Here is a 19,763-nt window from a genome sequence, read left to right on the forward strand (position 1 = left end):
GGCCCGACGCATCTAACTATATGCACATTGAAATCTGCAGTAGCTCCTTGCGGGTGTACATTTTCTCTTTTGGCACACGGACTTCCTGAAGATGCACCAATCGTAATGCATCATACAGCAGCCAGTTTTCTTACTTGGCCAGAAACACCATTCTTAGGCCTCATTCACACGGCAGTTGACGGCCGTGGCCCGTATTGCGGCCCGCAAACAGTGCGTCTGCAATATGCGGGCACCGGCCGCTTGGGCTCACCGGATCACGGATGCAGGTTTTTTTGCGTTCCGTATACGGAACCATTCATTTCAATGGTTCCGCAAAAAAACGGAATGTACTCCGTATACATTCCATTTCTGTTTTTCCGTTCCGTTTAAAGACAGAACATGTCCTATTATTGCCCGCAAATCACGTTCCGTGGCTCTATTCAAGTCAATGGGTCCGCAAAAAAAACCTGAACACATACGGAAATGCATCCGTATGTCTTCCGTTTCCGTTCCGTTTTTTGCGGAACCATCTATTGAAAATGTTATGCCCAGCCCAATTTTATCTATGTAATTACTGTATGCTGTATATGCCAAACGGAAACAAAAAACGGAACAACGGATCCGTAAAAAACGGACCGCAAAACACTGAAAAAGCCATACGGTCGTGTGCAGGAGGCCTTAACCTGTGTACATGGAGTTCACATGAATCTGCTTAACTGTGTATTGGACTCTTTCCAGGTGCATTTATAAAAGATGGAGGACGTGGAGTCCAGGTACTCTCACCTGCTGCAGCCAATCAGGGACATGACCAAGAACTGGGAGGTGGATGTGGCCACTCAGCTGGGCGAGTACTTGGAAGAGGTAAAGTTTTATGTTATAGATAATATATATAAAACTTTTTTCAAATTGTGATTGTTAGAATCATTATAAGGACCTGTGGCATTAGGATGTCATGGAGGGGGTCTCCTGCTTATAACCCCCCTCTACGAGTCAGAAGCTAGAGATGATCTAGTAAGTCCCCAGCACTCCCCAGTGTTGAGGGTGACATAAAAACACCACATGCACAGGTATTTAAAAAGTCCCAAAACAGGACTGTGCGACTCTTTTACGCCAAAACCTGTCATACAGAATCATAATAAATGGCCCACATTGTGTGTCCAGAATGCACCAGTCATTTACTTTTATGCTTTCAGGTGTGGTATCAAATACAGCTAATATTTCTCTTGTTTCTAAAAATATGCAAATCAATTAAATAGAATCCTAAGACCTTGTTCACACTTTGGATTTGGTCTGTGGAAAATCTGCCCCAGCAGAAAGGGTGCGGTTTTGTAGCCATAGAACCGTAACTTCATGAACTGCATCGTGGACTCCCATTAAAAATAATGGGAGGCGTTTTTCGAGACAGAATCCACACCAAAATCTATGCAGAAAACATTGTGAACGCATTCTTAGGCCTCTTTCACACAAGCGAGTTTTCACACGTGGGTGCAATGCGTGATGTGAACGCATAGCACCCGCACTGAATCCTGACCCATTCATTTCAATAGATCTATGTGCATGTATTTTTCTTTTCTTTTTTTTTTTTTTTTTCACGCTTCAGTTCTGCGTTGCATGAAAAACGCAGCATGTTCTATATTCAGTGTTTTTCACGCAGCCCTGGCCCCATAGAAGTGAATGGGGCTTTAGTGGGAAATGCATTGCATCCGCAAGCAGGTGCGGGTGCAATGCATTTTTCACTGATGGTTGCTAGGAGATGTTTGTGAAAAACGCATCAAAACGCATTGCACCAGCACGGAAAAAACTGAACATCTGAACGCAATCGCAGACAAAACTGACTGAACTTGGGGGGGGGGGGGGGGTTGACCGGGGTTGAGGGTTATGAGAGTAAATTGGTTATGATGAGCATCACCCTTCATTGATGGGAAATGATATTAATATCTTGCACTGCTGTCAGACGATATGCATCCAATTAATAGAGATTGTGTATCTCATATTGTAACATGTACGTGCAATGATGTTCATGTTCTATTTTTACCTCTGAAAAATGAATAAAAACTATCTGATTTAAAAAAAACAAAAAAAAAAACTGACTGAACTTGCTTGCAAAGTGGTGCGAGTTTTCCTAATCCATCACACTCGTGTGAAAGAGGCCTTGGGGTACAGTCACATGGGGTGGATTTTGCAGCGGTTCAGCAGTGTAATTTGCCCTGACGATTTGTACTCCAGGTCAGTTTGTGCTGCAGATCCCCCCTCCTTCCCCAGCATGTGTGAACCCTTAAAGGGGTTCTGCCTGCAGCCTGCCTCCGTAAATGGGAGATTCACACTTGACTGCTCTCCAGTCCTCCGCACAGGCTCCCACATCTCCATAATCCGGTCCGCGGCCTGTTTACATCCAGCCAATGACAGGCTTCAGCAGTAATGTGCCGCTTGTGGCCTCGTTATTCCCAGAGAACCTCTTCAGACAATAATTGTTTGCCGAAAACCACATACTACATTTAGATTCTCTTTTAGGCTACGTCTACACGTTGTTGCACTAATGTCGCGCGACAATTTTTATAATGGCAGTCTATGGTGTCGCGCTGCAACAGCGATGCAACAGTCGCAGAAAAATCCATCTTGAATGGATTTTCTGCGACAGTCGCAGCATGTTGCAGTGCGACACCATAGACTGCCATTATAAAAATTGTTGCGCGACATTAGTGCAACAAAATGTCGTCGTGTAGGTGTAGCCTTATTGCTCTGTGGCTCCACTTTTCATTATCTTGTTTTGTACAATAATTATCTCAAAAATATAATGAAAGCGTCAACATTTATTGAAAAAAATAAACTCCTTTTCTTTTTACATTTCTTTAAAAAAAAAATTGCTGCATGATAATCCATTTCATTTATATTTGTGTAGTTGGATCAGATCTGCATATCGTTTGATGGCGGTAAAACCACCATGAACTTTGCAGAAGCTGCCCTCCTCATCCAAGGGTCAGCATGCATTTACAGTAAAAAGGTGAGTTGGTGCATTAGCCTGTAAGGGGGTTTCCCAAAATGTAAACTTATTTCCTATCCACAGGATAGGTGAGGGTGCAACCATGGGACCCCCACATGTCACGAGAACACGGGTCCTGTGTCGCCCATATATGAATGAAGCGGTGTTTGAGCATCCCTATTCGCTCTGTGACAACTGCTGGATGTAGCGGGGTACAGTTCTTGGCTATCTCCAGCAGTCCCATAGAGCTTTTTGACAAAGTTGATAGAGGAATACTTTTGTCTAGAGATGGTATTCAAGCTTTATTGGCCAGGCCCCCCTTCTTGATTGTGATTGCAGTTTTTTTGCAGCATTTTAAAAAGTTGCTTCTGAAAATTCTGGCCTACATATACTCTCCTAACTAGCCATGGCCACTTTCTCACCCACTTTTTAAAAGTGCAGAGAGCGGTGTACAATCTTCACTTCACTTCTATGGGAGAGGCGGGGATTAGCGCTTGGTGGTGGACAGACCCCGGGAAATCTGGGGTCTTTCAGCCGCATCGCTTCCCGCTCCGTTCTTGATATAGGTGCGGGTCCTACCACTCGGACCTGCACCTATCAGACAAACGGGGCATATCCTAGCTATATGCCCCCATTGTCTAAGATGGGAATACCCCTTTAATAGCAGCTTAGCATCTGTTAAAATTTTGTTTGTGTTCATGTTTAGATAATCAGTTTGGTTTTAATTGGATACATTTTTTTTTGTATATAGGTGGAATATCTTTACTCTTTGGTGTATCAAGCCTTGGATTTCATATCCAATAAGAAGTATGTATCGCAGTATATACGTTCTGTGTAATTGAGAGCAAAAGTGTTTATATTTTATTAGTTAAAACCTATTAGTACGCTACCACTTTTCTAACCATTATAGAGGCTGTCTGAGTAGTTTAAAGGGGTTCTCCAGGATTTTAATATTGATGACATATCCTCAGGATTCCTTCTCTCTTCCTGCTCGCTGCTGCTGTGTCTGTGGCGAGCAGGAAGAGAGAATGTAGAAAACGTGCACACTGCGCATGCCTTTTCTTCATACAGCTTATCGGTGGGGGTGCCAAGTATCGGACCCCCGCCAATCTGATATTGATGACCTATCCTTAGGATAGGTCTTCAATAGTAAAAGCCCGGAGAACCCCTTTAAAATTATGCCTCATGCCAGTGGAAAAAATAACTATATTATTTGCCTGTTTCTCCCTCAGTCATTCTCGGCTCCACATCTCTGTTCCTCCTCCTGCTCTTTCTATACAAGACTGCAGTGGTGACATAGTGGTCTATGGCACGTGACCACAACAACCTATCACTGGCCTCAGCGGTATATGGCACGAGATCGCTCTGGCCAGTGATTGGTTGCGGTCACGTGTTGTGCACCTCAATGTCTGTCTTGTATATAAAGAATGGGAGGACTGGAGATGCAGAGGTTAGAATGACACTGTAGAAACAGGTTTATTTATTTTTTATTCAATTACCTGCCATGAGGCTGTATATTCAAAAAAATAAAAATAATAATTAGAATCTTCCCTATACAATACACATCTGGTTTTAGGTTCAAAACTGCATCTGAAAACCTGATCAAAACCTGACAGAACTACAGTATATTAAATATATAACATTTTCTTTAAACTGTACCTCTGATTATAAAGAACTTTTCATTAGTCAATAATTAGGAGAATGTAAGAAACTATGTAATATATCTTATTACAGAAAAAAAAATCTTGTTTCTCCACTTATCAGCCACATCTTCCTCTCATCTCCCACTCCCTAGACTTCTAGGGGAAGCAGCAGTAACCTGATCAATGCTGCAGACAGGAGGAGATACTATCATGTCTCACATACACTTCACACACGAGATCCTGCTTCCCTATCTCTGTAGAAAACCTTTAGAAGCAGCAGCATGGAGGACAATCTACATCAGTAGTGAGCAGTTTAGCTGGGAAGCACTGGCATGAGAGAAAACTTACTAGAGCTGCTTCTTCCCCTCGCAGCAATGGTAACCTGATCTTTGTTTTCTTACTGGAGATGGATATTATCAGTGAACTATGGGTCTTTGATTGGCGCAGAGGAGAAATAGTTTGATAAAAGTGAAGAAAGGCAATTTTCTCTAATAAGATACATTAGAAAATTTCTTGTCTTGTACAATTGATTTATGGACAAGGACAGTTCCTAAAACTGGACAACGCATGGGAACTGAGCATTCCTTATTGCACTGTACAGAAGAGATATGCAATTTACTTTAGCAGTCACATGTTGTCACAGCTGCAGCCAGGAGAACTAGAGAGGTGCCACACGATCTGTCAGGAAATAACGCTCAGGTTTAGTTTTTTTTTTTATGCAGAGGGATCCCATGCGGTGTCTGGTTTCTTCCTTCATAGTTTTATTTAATATACATTTAAACTGTAAAAGGAGAATATAGCCTTTCGAAATGTAGCCTTGGCTGGCTGTACATTTATTACAAACAAGAGCTAACATTGTCATGTTTTACTTAGGCGGAATCAGCAGCCGGCCTCTGTTGGAGAAGATGGGGTGGACAAAGATGCAAACTTTCCAAACCAGAATGAAGAACAAGAGGTAATGGTTGTACTCTGAATATGCAATTAAAAGCAAACAAGACTGATACCTTTTAAAAGGCTACAATCACACGACCATATGAATGAGTCTGCATCTGTTCCACAATTTTGCAGAACTGCTGAGGACCCATTCGTTTGTAGGGGGCGCAAAAGATGTGGACAGCATACCGTAGTTCTGTTCCGCGGCCCCTCAAAAAGAATAGAACATGTTCTATTCTTGTCCGCAATTGCGGACAAGAATAGGCATTTTCTATGATGGCGGCGGCATGTGCGGTCCGCAAATTACGGACTGCACATGGGCCAGTATCCGTGCTTTGTGGATCCACAAAACACCACGTTCGTGTGAATGTCTTACACAATTATTGCATCTTAATAAAATAAATAATTTTGTTGTTAGTACAAACATGCAAATTTGATGCAACGAGAGTCATCGTTGCTCTTATTGCACTGGTGCTCCTGCCCTTTGTGTGGCCTGCCCCTCCCTGGCTGCTTTGATTGACAGGCTCAGGCAGTGGCAACGTAATCTTGCCCGGCCCTGTGTTCTCTCATGCATGCAAAAGTGTCATTACTTGGGAACAGAGCCTCGGATCAACAAAATTTAACTAAAACTCTGACAGTGCCCTTAGTTGGATAGGGAGGTTGCTGGTGACAGACTCTTTTAAAAGTGAAAAGCCAATTAAATATTTGACCAAGTGATATGGCTTTTAACCTCTGTGTTAACTGAAAGTTATACGGGAAGTTATAGGGAGCCACATTATACTCCCAAACTGGTCGGGGAACACTACCCTATTCATATCTGCCTCAAAGTAGTTTTGTGTAGGAAGCGAGAACTGATGTTGTCTTAGTCTGCCCTTAGGGCAAAGCATCTTAGCGCCATCACTACTGTAAGGCTGGATCACACAAGTCACACAAAGAAGTAGATACAAAAGAAAGGAGGCATATCAGTCCTTCTCTTTGGATCTACTCCTGTGCTTGCAGCGCTGCTAGTAGCAAAACAGCGTAGCTATAATATGCTGATTTGCTCAGGGCAATATATTAAGACGACCGATCAGGTTTAATGCAAATAGGTAATACATAGGGCCACTACGAATACATGCCTGTAAGGACGACCTGAAGTACTAGATAAATCGGTACACAGACAAATGTTACGTATGGATAACAATGCGTTCAGTACATGACCAGAGGTTTTGTGAAGATAGAAACACAAGCTGCTGTTGAGTAATTCCTCTGTTTCCCGTATAGAAAGTCTGCTGCCAATTATTGTCAAAATGATGTTTAACTAGAATTAAAATGTAATAGTGGCTTAAACTATTTAAACATGTGCTTCTTTATCAATTTGAACGGTACCATTAAAGAGAATCTGTCACCAGCAACCTCACTAGCTAACTGTTTGCATAGACACAGAGCTATGGTTCACCTGATTAAAATGCTTAGGCCTTTGGTGCAATGAGGGTGTCACCATTGCTCTTGTTGCGTCCAAGCTCCACTAATTTCTGTGGCCAGCCCCATCTCTCTGTTTTGCCACTGCCTGGTCCTGTCGATCAGCGTTTTAATCAGGTGAACCACAGCTATGTGTCTATGCAAACAATTTGATAGGGAGGTCACTGGTGACTGATTCTCTTTAATACAACTATGTAGTAACATATGTATAGTTACATTTTATTCGCAACTATATTATAAATGCCATGTCATGTAAATCATCGCAACTCTTTATGGTGATGTTAAATCTTAGAGACTGCCTTGTCTTCGGTCACATTATGATCCCTTTCCTTCTATTGTAGTTTCTCAGCCTAGATGATATAACTGACACCAAGAAAACCAACGTGGATTTGAAAAAGGAACAAAATCCAAATGTACGTTAATATACAATTATTATGTATCGTTTCCCCATCCCTTTTTTATCTGATCTAATTTATGTAATTTACATTTGTTCCTTTTTAATAGCTGGTGAACGTTATTCCCCTTACACCAATGGCGCTTGTTCCTCCTGAAGAAGTGGAAAAGAAAAACAACCCTCTATGCAGGTGAAAAGTGATTTATACATTATTTGTGGTTCTAGTCAATAAAAATTGTAAAGGTGCCCATGCATGATGCTCCTTCTGCCCATTTGGCATGTACAGGTGAAACAAATTGAGACCATGTGTTTCACCTGTACAAGCCATATAACCGCATCTCAAATCCAGTGTAACTCTACATGACACTCTACACCAGGGATCGGCAACCTCCGGCACTACAGCTGTTCTGAAACTACACTCCCACAATCCTCCTCCTATGACTGTTTACAAGAACAGCTGAGTAAGTGTGCATGCTGGGAGTTGTAGTTTCACAGCCTCTGGAGCGCCGAAAAGCTCTAAAGCTACATGTACGAGCAACATAATGGTGTAATCACCCATGCGTTTTGTTTTGTTTTTGACACAGTTTATTTTCTCGCCCAATTCCTTGGGGTACACAGGAAACCTTGGGTATAGCTCAACTCCCTAGGAGGCGTGACACTAAGTGAAAACTGTTAAGCCCTTCCTCCAGAAGCTATACCCTCAGCCTGGAGAGAGAGACTACCAGTTTTTGCTTAGTGTCCAAGGAGGCAAGACACTCCCTGCTCTGCAGGGCTGTTTTTTCTCCTTCATTTGGAAATTATTATTATTTTTTTATGGGCGGAAACTCATGTTCCGGCCCTGTTGGCCATTTACATTTCGGGGGTGGACAACTGGGCGGCGGACTTCCTCAGTCGGACGACGATCGACCCGGGCGAGTGGTCTCTGCATCCCGAAGTGTTCGAGTCCATTTGCCTCCGTTGGGGTTGTCCGGATGTGGACCTCATGGCCTCCAGGTTCAACCACAAGCTCCCCACCTTCCTGTCCAGGTCCAAGGACCCGAGGGCGTATGGCGCCGACGCTCTCGTTCTTCCGTGGACGGAATTTTCCCTCCTGTACGTGTTTCCCTCCTTCTTCTGCCACGGGTCCTCCGAAAAATCGCGTCAGAGGGCGTGCCTACGGTTCTCATAGCCCCGTATTGGCCTCGCCGGCCTTGGTACGCCGACCTAATGCTACTCCTTGGAGACGTGCCTTGGCCGCTGCCTCTAAGAGAAGACCTTCTCTCTCAAGTGTCGATCTTCCACCAGCATTTAGGGTCGCTACATTTAACGGCATGGCTATTGAGACCGCAGTTTTAACGCAACAATGTTTTTCAGCAGATGTGGTTCGTACCATGATCTGCGCACGGAAGCCGGCCTCGTCCAGGATTTATTACCGGACCTGGCGGTCTTACCTGGGTTTTTGCGAAACTCTGGATGTTCATCCCCTTCGTTTTTCCCTACCCACGGTCTTGTCCTTCTTGCAGTCTGGTCTGGACCTGGGTTTGGGTCTCAGCTCATTAAAGGGTCAGGTCTCGGCGCTTTCCATCCTTTTCCAGCGTCCTCTGGCCCCTCTCGGGCCTGTCGAAACCTTTATCCAGGGAGTCGCTCACTCTGTTCCCCCGTATCGCGCTCCCATTCCACCCTGGGACCTTAATGTTGTGCTAACGGCACTCCAATCTACCCCTTTGCGGAGGGTTTCTCTTTGTCTTTTGTCCTGCAAGGTCATGTTCCTTGTGGCCGTCACGTCCCATCGACGGGTGTCTCAATTGGCGGCACTTTCGTGCGCGGAGCCCCTTTTGGTCTTCCACCAGGATAAGGCGGTTCTCCGTCCGGTTCCTTCCTTCCGAAGGTGGTCTCCGCCTTTCACCTCAATGAGGACATCGTCCTCCGTTCCCTTTGTCCTTCTCATCTTCGAGAACGGGAGCTTCACCGCCTGGATGTGGTTAGGGCCCTGAAGATTTACCTGGAAGTCACCGGACCCTTTTGGCGCACGGACTCTCTCTTTGTGGTTCCGGAAGGTCCGCGCAAGGGGTTGGCGGCGTCCATGGTGTCTATTGCCCTCTTCATCAAGATGGCTATTATCGAGGCTTACTGCGCTAAGGGCAAGGAGACGCCTTTTGGTGTTACCGCTCACTCTACCAGAGCGGTCGGTGCTTCTTGGGCTCAGAGGCATCGGGCTTCGGCTGAACAACTGTGTAAAGCTGGTTTCACACGGGCGTTGCGGGAACACCCGCGATTTTTCCGCACGAGTGCAAAACATTGTAATGCGTTTTGCACTCGCGTGAGAAAAATCGTGCGTGTTTGGTACCCAAACCCGAACTTCTTCACAGAAGTTCGGGCTTGGGATCGGTGTTCTGTGGATTGTATTATTTTCCCTTATAACATGGTTATAAGGGAAAATAATAGCATTCTGAATACAGAATGCAAAGTAAAATAGCACTGGAGGGGTTAAAAAAAAAATAAAAAATCATTTAACTCACCTTAATCCACTTGCTCGCGTAGCCCGGCATCTCCTTGTGTCTCCTTTGATGAAGGACCTGTGATGACGTCACTCCGGTCATCACAAGGTACGTCACATGATCTTTTACCATGGTGAATCACCATGGTAAAAGATCATGTGACGTACCATGTGATGACCGGAGTGACGTCATCACAGGTCCTTCATCAAAGGAGACACAAGGAGATGCCGGGCTACGCGAGCAAGTGGATTAAGGTGAGTTAAATGATTTTTTTATTTTTTTTTTAACCCCTCCAGTGCTATTTTACTTTGCATTCTGTATTCAGAATGCTATTATTTTCCCTTATAACCATGTTATAAGGGAAAATAATAATGATCGGGTCTCCATCCCGATCGTCTCCTAGCAACCGTGTGTGAAAATCGCACCGCATCCGCACTTGCTTGCGGATGCTTGCGATTTTCACGCAACCCCATTCACTTCTATGGGGCCTGCGTTGCGTGAAAAACGCAGAATATAGAACATGCTGCGATTTTCACGCAACGCATAAGTGATGCGTGAAAATCACCGCTCATCTGAACAGCCCCATAGAAATGAATGGGTCCGGATTCAGTGCGGGTGCAATGCGTTCACCTCCCGCATTGCACCCGCGCGGAAAACTCGCCCGTGTGAAAGAGGCCTAAGGCGGCCACCTGGTCTTTCTTGCACACCTTCACCAAGTTCTACAGGGTGAACACCTATGCATCGGCAGATGCTGCTTTGGGCCGCCTGGTCTTGCAGGCGGCGTTATCTTGATACCTCCGGTGGTTTTCGCCTTGGGCTGTAGTCCCTCCCTTCTTGGACTGCTCTTGAACGTCCCAAGGTTTCCTGTGTCCCCCAAGGAATTGGGCGAGAAAATGAGATTTTTGTATAACTTACCAGTAAAATCTCTTTCTCGCTCTTCCTTGGGGGACACACCACCCACCCATTATCTGGTTCACCGTTACGGTTTAGTTGCCCCTGTCGGGTAGTTGACTTGTTTGGTTTTATATGGTTGGTCATTGCCTTTCTTTCACTACTTGGACACGCAACTGGTAGTCTCTCTCTCCAGGCTAAGGGTATAGCTGCTGGAGGAGGGGCTTAACAGTTTTCACTTAGTCTCACGCCTCCTAGGGAGTTGCGCTATACCCAAGGTTTCCTGTGTCCCCCAAGGAAGAGCGAGAAAGAGATTTTACTGGTAAGTTATACAAAAATCTCATTTTTACAGCCAAACACAGGAGTAGATTCAGAAGAGAGAATTATCAGCTGTTTGAATCTACGCCTGTGTTTGGCTTAAAAAAGGGGGGAAAAAAGGTGTGCTTTCCGCCTTAATCTAGTAAATGTTTTTTTCCTCATTTAAGTTCATTTGTATATTTCAGCCGAAAAGGAGAAATCTTGGCTAGCAGGAAGGATTTCCGTATGAACACCTGCACGCCTCATGCATGCGGTGCCTTCATGTTAGAACTGGCTCTAATGTCACCAACACACTTTGAACAAAATATCCAGCGAATGGAGGAGGCCAGCTTTCAGCCAGGTACAAAAATTTTCATAAAGTCTGAACAGTATTCCCAAAACTCCAAATATTTTGTTAATTCATAAATTGTTTTGTAAAAAATGATGCTAAAATAATTAGGCTAGGTCTACACAACGACATTTGTCGCACCAATGTCGCGCGACAATTTTTATAAAGGCAGTCTATGGTGTCGCACTGCAACATACTGCGATGCGACAGTCGCAGAGATTTTTCTGCGACTGTCGCAGCATGTTGCAGTGTAGTTGTGCCCTATCTGTTGTCGTGTACCTAGCCTTAGATGGCATTAAGATGGTATATTTACAGATGTATTACTTTCTCTCCATCTTGCAGAGTACTATTTGCTATCCAACCTCTTTCATGAGTTACACCCCATTAAAGGGGTATTCTACAAAAAAAAGACGTTGGTAGATTTATTAAGACTACAGTTTTAAAGCATTTCTCTTTTACAGTTGTGCAGAACATAGAAAGTGATAAGAATGAAAATATGGAAGCTGAATGTGAAGCACCGTTACCAGTGTTGAACTTCTCTGATGATAATGGTGAGTAAGATTACCTATGTTACCAGACCCTACAGCAAAACGCAGTTTACAGTTCTACTGCAAACAGCACATTGTGTAGAATTTTACTTCTACATGTATGAGCGCCCTTAGGCCACCTGTACAGGAATGCGGGTGAAGGCACACAAGATCTGTGCAAATTTCTGTGTGTATTTATGTGCGTTTTTGCAGCATAACTTCACCAAAATCCACTATTTGTAATTGCAGATTTTGGTGTGGATTAGATGCAATTTTTAGAAGAGAATAATTACCGCAGAAGCAGTTTCTCCACAGATCTCACCCTTCCAGTAAAAAGGGTGAAATCTGCATCTAAAACTGCAAATATAATTGACATGCTGCAGATTTGGAAATCTGCAATGTAGGTCAATTTCCATGCAGAAAAAAAATCTGCAAAGTGTACATGACGTTTGTGTAATCTCATACACTTTGCTGGTACTGTACTACTCTGCGGATTTTCTGTGCGGAAAACCCATATGTATTGCGCAAAGTGCACAGGTGGCCCTAGGCTTGCTTTGTTCAGATCACATTTGGGCAATACAAATCAGAAGCATAGTGGCAGGGGTGCTCCCCACTAGCTTCTCAAGGGCCAGCCTGACTGACAAGTCTGCCCCTATACAAAGATGGAGGATAGACCTCGCAACCAAGCTGGACTGGGAAAAGCCGGTGGGGTGCCACCACTTTGACTTTTCTGTCGGTATTTCAAGTTGTTTGTGGTTAGGGTAGCATAAAGCTCCAGACAGGGTTCCCTTTAAAGCCCTTTCAATTAGAGCCATTTGCTTACTAACTATATTTCTTTCAAAAGCATTATTAAGACATTTACATTGTTTTGGTTGTTTTTTGCATGTTTAAAGGGAATGATGATGGATTTGTTCCACTGGATGATCACCATGAAGAAGAGATGGAACCTATTGAACAAATTGAGCGACAGGAGGTAACAGCTTTTTTATTCTGCTGCATTGTGTCGTCATGTCATATTGTGACATGTGAAAGGGTTTTGCTTAAAGAGTCTTGAAGGTGCCATATCTTTGATCTACAAACTCCGATCTGGCACTGAACTTTGGTGTAAACAGTCTACCAGAATATATTTTTGAGATATAAAGTTATTGGTCTGACTTGCTGAGGTATACCCAATATTGTACAAAGGGTTTATTTTAACAGAAAATCAAATTGCATACCAAAAAGCTTTGCATGTCAGAAATGTTCTTGCACATATATAATTACTTTAAAAAAAAAATTCACTGTTAAAGGAGTTGGCTACTACACCTTTTAATTCTACTGATAGTTTTAAAACATTGCATTACTAAGTGACTTTATGTGCTCTTCTCAGCACATGTGCAGAATTTAAAGGGGTTATCCAGCCACTATAATGACCCCCTCCCCCTTCCCATTGTATACATTATACTTTCCTGCTCCCCGGCACCGACATCACTCCGGATCCCTGCAAGGCTGCATCTCCCTGTCACTTAGATCAAAACATCTGGCGACGGGGGGGCGTGGCTTGTGAGTGCATGTTTCACTGCTCCTGCCAAGATCCTGCTCATTTACAGTGAAAGCGCACTCAAAACTGCCTGAAACTACTTACCTAAGGAGAGGAAGGTGTCCGGTGACTGCAGTGACAAAATCGGAGCCTGAAAATGCAGAGGAAATCGTCCAAACTGGCGCAACAAGACCGCATGGAGAAAATCCAAGATGGCGCCGGAAGTGGAGAGGGGTCGGCGCGGCAGGAGTTGGTGAGCCAGAGTGCGGCTGCTAAACTTAGTAGATATGCCAGATTGGATGGTGGAGTGGGCGATTCGGCCAGTGATAAAGGGACTGATATTCCTACCTCCTCTGACCAGGAGGACGGATCCATGGACGGCGATGACCCGGTTTTCTCCGGTCAGCCGGTGCCCAATTCTGCGGTCCCTGAAACAGTTCCAGCAGGCCTGCGGGCTGATTCTACAAGGGAGCCCACACTGAAAGATATAATGGTGGCGGTGGCAAGCTGCAACAGTACCCTTAAAGTGCTTGCAGTACAAGTTGGCAGCCTGAGATCAGACGTGTCCATAATCAGGCATGACCTGCATAACATTTCTGAGCGTACTTCAGATCTGGAAAAGAGGGTGTCCTCACTGGAAGATGTTATTCAACCCCTGCAAATGGCGTCAAAATTGAATGGGAAAGATATAGCTGCTTTATACGCCAAAGCGGATGATTTAGAGAACAGATCGCGGAGGAATAATTTGAGAATTGTTGGAATGCCAGAAAAAACAGAAGGAGCCAATGCTACAGAGTTTGTGGAGAAATGGCTGCACCAGTTATTCCAGGAGAAGGGCCTATCCCCCCTGTACACGGTCGAGCGGGCGCACAGAGTCCCGTCGCGGCCGCTCCCGCCAGGCAGGCCTCCTCGCCCCATACTGGCGAAGATTTTACACTTTAAAGATCGGGACACTATCCTACGCCAGTCAAGGGATAATGATGAGATGGTCATGAATGGGGTCAGAGTGTCCATTTATCCGGATTATTCCAATGAGGTACAGCGGAGGAGGAGCAGATTTATAGATATAAAGAAAAGGCTCAGAGTGCTACAAGTTCCGTACGCCATGTTGTTCCCGGCCAGATTGCGAGTGGTGGCGTTGGGATCCACCAGATTTTTTGAGGACCCTGATGAAGCGACACAGTGGCTGGACGTCCACGAGAGGCAATTGAGAAGTGGGGCCCTGAACACTTGAAGGAAATAGTTTGCAGTTTGTGTTCACTTTATATGCATAGGATTGCACCTTAATGTCACTTGAACGTTATACCAGTTATAAAGTGTATTGAGTGTTGCTACCACATGGTAGATCCTGATGCAGGAGTAGGAGGTTGGGATAAGAAATGTATTTCCCAGTTGTGGAGAGGATTCTCTACCTGAGGGAGAGTGTTGTAATCAGAAATGATTTCTGTTCAGCATTGGGCATTGTGCTTACAGATTGCCCTGCGTTAGAGTTGGATGTTTGGGAGGGGGGGGTTGGGGTTACTGTTCAGCTGGAATGTGAGGGGAATGGCTGATGCACGTAAACGACAAGGTATATTTCAATATTTGAGTCGGTTTCAGACAGCTATCTGCTGCTTACAGGAAACGCATTTGTCCAATGATAATGTGCAGTGGCTGAACAAAAATTGGGTAGGACATGTGATGCATGCAATCCATTCCTCTCACTCTAGGGGCGTAAGTGTGATTGTGCATAAAAGTATAAGGTATGAACATCTGAAACAATATGTGGATGCTGAGGGCAGGTATGTGTGTGTAGTGTGCAAGATTGATGGGATCCAGGTGGTGTTGGTGTCAGTATATGTGCCTCCACCGTTTGCTTCCCCTTTGATACGGGATATTATGACCTTTGTGGCGGACTTCCCTGGACTGCCGTGGCTGCTAGTGGGGGACTACAACTGTACATTGGATGACTCCATAGATAGATGTCGGGTAGAAGGTGCCAGTGGATCACCGGGGAGTGTGGCTCTAAAGAATATTATGAGGGAAACTGGCTTACTTGATGTTTGGAGGCTGCGTAACCCGGATAAGCGGGTGTTTTCATGTAGATCTGCTACGCATCATTCACTATCACGCATAGATCTGGCTTTGGTTAATGATGTAATGCTGCCATTGATAAGAGATGTTATTTATCACCCTCGGTCGTTGTCTGACCATTCCCTGGTGCAGGTCGATTTGTGCCTGGGTGTGCTTAGGCAGGGACCGAGGTTGTGGAAATGCAACCCGCATTGGCTGAATGTACTGGGGGATCTGTCTGAGATTACTAGGGAGATCAGGGAGTACTTTTCTATTAATGGAGGGACGGCTTCAACTCACGGTGTATGGGATGCCATTAAAGCGTTTCTGAGAGGGGTATTGATCAAAGAAATAAGTAAGCATAAATCTAAATCCAGAGAGGCGGATGTTAAAGCGCATGTACAAGTGCCTGAGGCTGAAAGGGAGTTTGGTAGAACCCCCACCATGGATAATAGTGAGGCGCTGGAGGTAGCTCAGGAACAACTGAGGTGTCACCTACTACAGGCTGCGGATAGGAAGCGTAGTTTCTACCGCCAAAGATCCTTTGAGGAGGGAGAGAAAGTTGGGCATTTGCTCTCAGTGGTTTCTCAGGCACAGAGGGGTTCTTCTTGTATACAAGAGCTAATGGATGGTAATGGGAATAGTAGCCAGGATACAAAAGGGATATTAGACATTCTAAAAGGGTTTTATGTCTCTCTCTATGCTTCTAAGGCGTCTGGCTCGGAGGAGGCCTTGTCCGCCTTCCTGGCTGAGGCTCAGCTATCAGTGTTATCAGATGAGGATAGAGAGAGACTGGAAGAGCCGATCACGCTGGAGGAGTTGGAGGCAGCTCTTGGGGGGATGGCGAATGGTAAGGCGCCGGGGGCAGACGGTATACCAGTGGAGTTATATAAAAAAAATGCAAGGGATACTTCTCCCTGAATTACTAAAGGTTCTTGAATATTCTCTGGAGACAGGTTCGCTACCACATTCTATGCAGGAGGCTATCATAGTAGTTATTCCTAAGCCTGGGAAGGATCCCAAAGTTCCTGATTCTTATAGACCAATTTCGCTATTAACAGCAGATGTGAAGCTCCTGGCAAAGGTGTTGGCGAACAGGTTGTCCAGAGTAATACTAACTATAGTGCACCCGGATCAAACTGGCTTTATGCCCGGGAAATCGACTGCTATAAATATCCGTAGAGTATATACTAGTCTGAATATTCCAGCAGATAATGGAGGAGATAGGGCCTTACTTGCGTTAGACGCCGCTAAGGCATTTGACAGTGTTGAATGGAACTACCTATGGGAAACATTGAGAGTCATGGGCTTTGGTACTCGATTTATTCAGTGGGTGAAAGTGTTGTATTCAAGCCCAAAAGCACGGATCAGAGCTAATGGGGGGCTGTCAGATAGCTTTTCTTTGTCCAGGGGCACCAGACAGGGGTGCCCATTGTCACCCTTGTTGTTTGCATTAGCAATTGAACCACTTGCAGCCCTTATTCGCCTGTCACCCCATATTGTGGGGTTTAGATATGGTGAGACGCAAAACAAAGTGGCGATGTATGCTGATGACACTGTTATTTCTGGGTGACACTGGGGGCTCTCTGGATGCGGCCATGGCTTTAATAGATAGATTTGGTAGCTTCTCAGGGCTCCGGATAAATTGGCAGAAGTCCGCCTTGATGCCAGTTGACGGACAGGCACTCTCTGGTGTGCAGGCTGATAGTTTGATTCCTTGGGTGGGCAAGTTTAAATATTTAGGGCTATATATAACACCTAGACTGCTAGATTTTGAAGAGCTTAATTTAACCCCTTTGCTAAATACCTTCAGGCTTAAAGCTAGGACATGGGGTAGACTCTTTTTGTCAGTAGTGGGTAGAGTGAATCTCTTAAAAATGGTAATGATGCCTCAGTTACTATACATATTGAATAATGCACCTGTATGGATCCCAGTGGAGAGATTTAGGAAAATACATTCGATATTTAGAGATCTCATCTGGAAATATGGTCAAGCTAGGATTAAGCTGGAGACGCTGCAATATCCCAAGTCTGAAGGTGGCTTGGCTGTCCCTAACGCCTGGATTTATTTCTTAGCCTCTCAGTGTCAACACTTTAAGGGTTGGATGGAATTTCAGCTACCAGATGTGACGGGGAAGATACTGCAACACTGGTTGGGCAGTAGGGATCTTATGGGTATTCTGGAGGGTGCAGGGATGCATGGGGGAAGAGAGAAAGTGACGCTTATTGAGCTTATGAAAAAAGTGTGGGCAAAGGTGAAATTGATCAGGGGAGTTGGTGGGGTAGGAGAGCTTTCCCCATTATGGAACAATAACCTGTTGCCAGAATTCATTTCTCTATCAGGAGTCCGAAATTGGGAATCCCATGGAGTAATGAGGATAGGTCAATTGATTGAGACTAGTGTATTTAAATCATTTCAAGGTCTACAGCAGGAATTCAACATTCCCAAAGTGTGGTTCTATCAATATCTGCAACTGAGACACGCATATGAGGTCACGATAAGGAAGGGATGCACTATTGCAAAAATGGGTGTGGTCCATAAACTGGTTCTCCCAGCTGGAGGAAAGAGAGGTTTGATATCACAGGTGTATACTCTGCTTTTAGATAAATTTCTGGTAGAATTCCCCCTTACTAGGATGAGAAAATGGGAAAAGGATTTGGGGGACATCCCAAAGGAACAGTGGGAAGATATATTGGAGGCAGTTCCGAGAGTGTCTGTAAGTGAACAGGGTAAGTTGTCACAACTATTTATCATCCACAGAGTTTACAAAACTCCAGTATTTTTGCGGAAAATTGGGATTAGAACTGATGACAATTGTCCAAAATGTATGGCGGAAGGTGCAGATCTATTTCATATGCTTTGGTCTTGTCCAGTGCTAAGTAGATATTGGGATGAGGTGTTGTCTTTGATTAATCGTAACCTGGAGTTGAGGGTAAAGAAGGATCCTAAGATATGTTTGCTGGGATATGTGAAGGAGATTGGTGGGGGAGAGGCGGTCAAGGTGGCAGTTGGGAGACTACTGTATGTGGCCAGGAAATTGATTGCCTTTAGGTGGATCCAGGGGAGTCCGCCAACGGTGGATGAATTTGTGAGAAAGGTGAATGATATGTTAACATTAGAGAAGGGAGTGTTTGTTAGGAGGGGATGCCCTTTGAAGTTTGAAAGTTGTGGAATGAATGGTTGTCTCACACTCATGTTGTAATATAAAAGATCTTGGAAATTCTTGCTCTGATCTGGGGTGGGGGGGGGTTGGTTGTTGGGGGAGGGGGGGAGGGTGCTGTTGGGGTTATAACAGTCAAATGACTTTGTAATTGATTTGTCTATATCTTGGTATGTTCATTATGTACAATGATTGTAGAAGATGTAACAAATATATGGTCAGATGATAATGTTTTTATAATTGTGTATATTTGTGATGCGGAGGGGAGAAAACTACAAGAAAATTGAGATACATAATGTATTGTAATATACCAATTTTATTTGAACAATAAAAAACGATTTGATTGAAAAAAAACATCTGGCGACGGGGGGAGCAGCCAATAGCAAGCCGCAACAGGGACGAGCCTCCCTAGTAGTTCGTAATTGTTCAGGTAAGCTCTTTTACATAGTACTTACCCCCTTGCTCCCCTGATGTTGCAGGTCCCGATCAGATATAGCTGCTTCTTTTCCTGTTCCACTGCATCATAGTCAGAACAGCTGAAGAAGAGTAGTGGCCACATCCGGTCAGGACCTGGGTGGAAGAGCCTGCACAAGCGCAGTGGAGACCCTCTGGGGAGGGTAAATACTATGTAAAAGCTTCCTTCTGCAGTTTATTATGTACTACTAAATAAGTTAAATAGCAAGAGAACCTCTTTAAATATACAATGGCTAACCTCTTTGAATGCATATCTTTAACTAAAAAAGCACCAAAATGTAATCAATCTGCATGTGTTTGTACAGATCCAAACAGAAGAGCGAGGATATGTACTGCGACAAAGAGCAGTGAAGGAAATGGCAGTTTCAAACATCAAGGTACTCTACATAGTTATTTTTTTTGGGGTGGGGGGGTTCCGTCAAGTAATAATTTAGTGAAAATAAGAGGTGGCTGTAATACATGTCATGTAATTCGGTGCGCATTGTGGCCAAAAAGTAGCTTATGATCTGCCAGCAACCCGCACTGTGGGGAACGGTAAATACACTGAACAAAAATATAAACGCAACACTTTCCGTTTTGCTCCCATTTTGCATGAGCTGAACTTAACATTTTCTACATACACAAAA

General features: G+C 44.4%; 1 protein-coding gene across 1 annotated transcript in view; it reads left to right on the forward strand.

The window, feature by feature from the left end:
* Window positions 1-19,763, forward strand: part of NCAPH2 (non-SMC condensin II complex subunit H2) — a 39,261-nt gene that overhangs the window by 1,390 nt on the left and 18,108 nt on the right. Inside the window, exons 2-11 of the mRNA XM_040415755.1 lie at window positions 718-840; window positions 2,879-2,980; window positions 3,711-3,766; window positions 5,476-5,557; window positions 7,338-7,409; window positions 7,501-7,580; window positions 11,262-11,416; window positions 11,866-11,955; window positions 12,825-12,904; window positions 19,443-19,514. Coding sequence (XP_040271689.1) covers window positions 733-840; window positions 2,879-2,980; window positions 3,711-3,766; window positions 5,476-5,557; window positions 7,338-7,409; window positions 7,501-7,580; window positions 11,262-11,416; window positions 11,866-11,955; window positions 12,825-12,904; window positions 19,443-19,514 — 897 coding nt within the window. The 5' untranslated portion in view covers window positions 718-732. The remainder of the gene's footprint in view (window positions 1-717; window positions 841-2,878; window positions 2,981-3,710; window positions 3,767-5,475; window positions 5,558-7,337; window positions 7,410-7,500; window positions 7,581-11,261; window positions 11,417-11,865; window positions 11,956-12,824; window positions 12,905-19,442; window positions 19,515-19,763) is intronic.

This window comes from Bufo bufo, chromosome 1, assembly GCF_905171765.1.
Source record: "Bufo bufo chromosome 1, aBufBuf1.1, whole genome shotgun sequence".
NCBI lineage: Eukaryota > Metazoa > Chordata > Amphibia > Anura > Bufonidae > Bufo > Bufo bufo.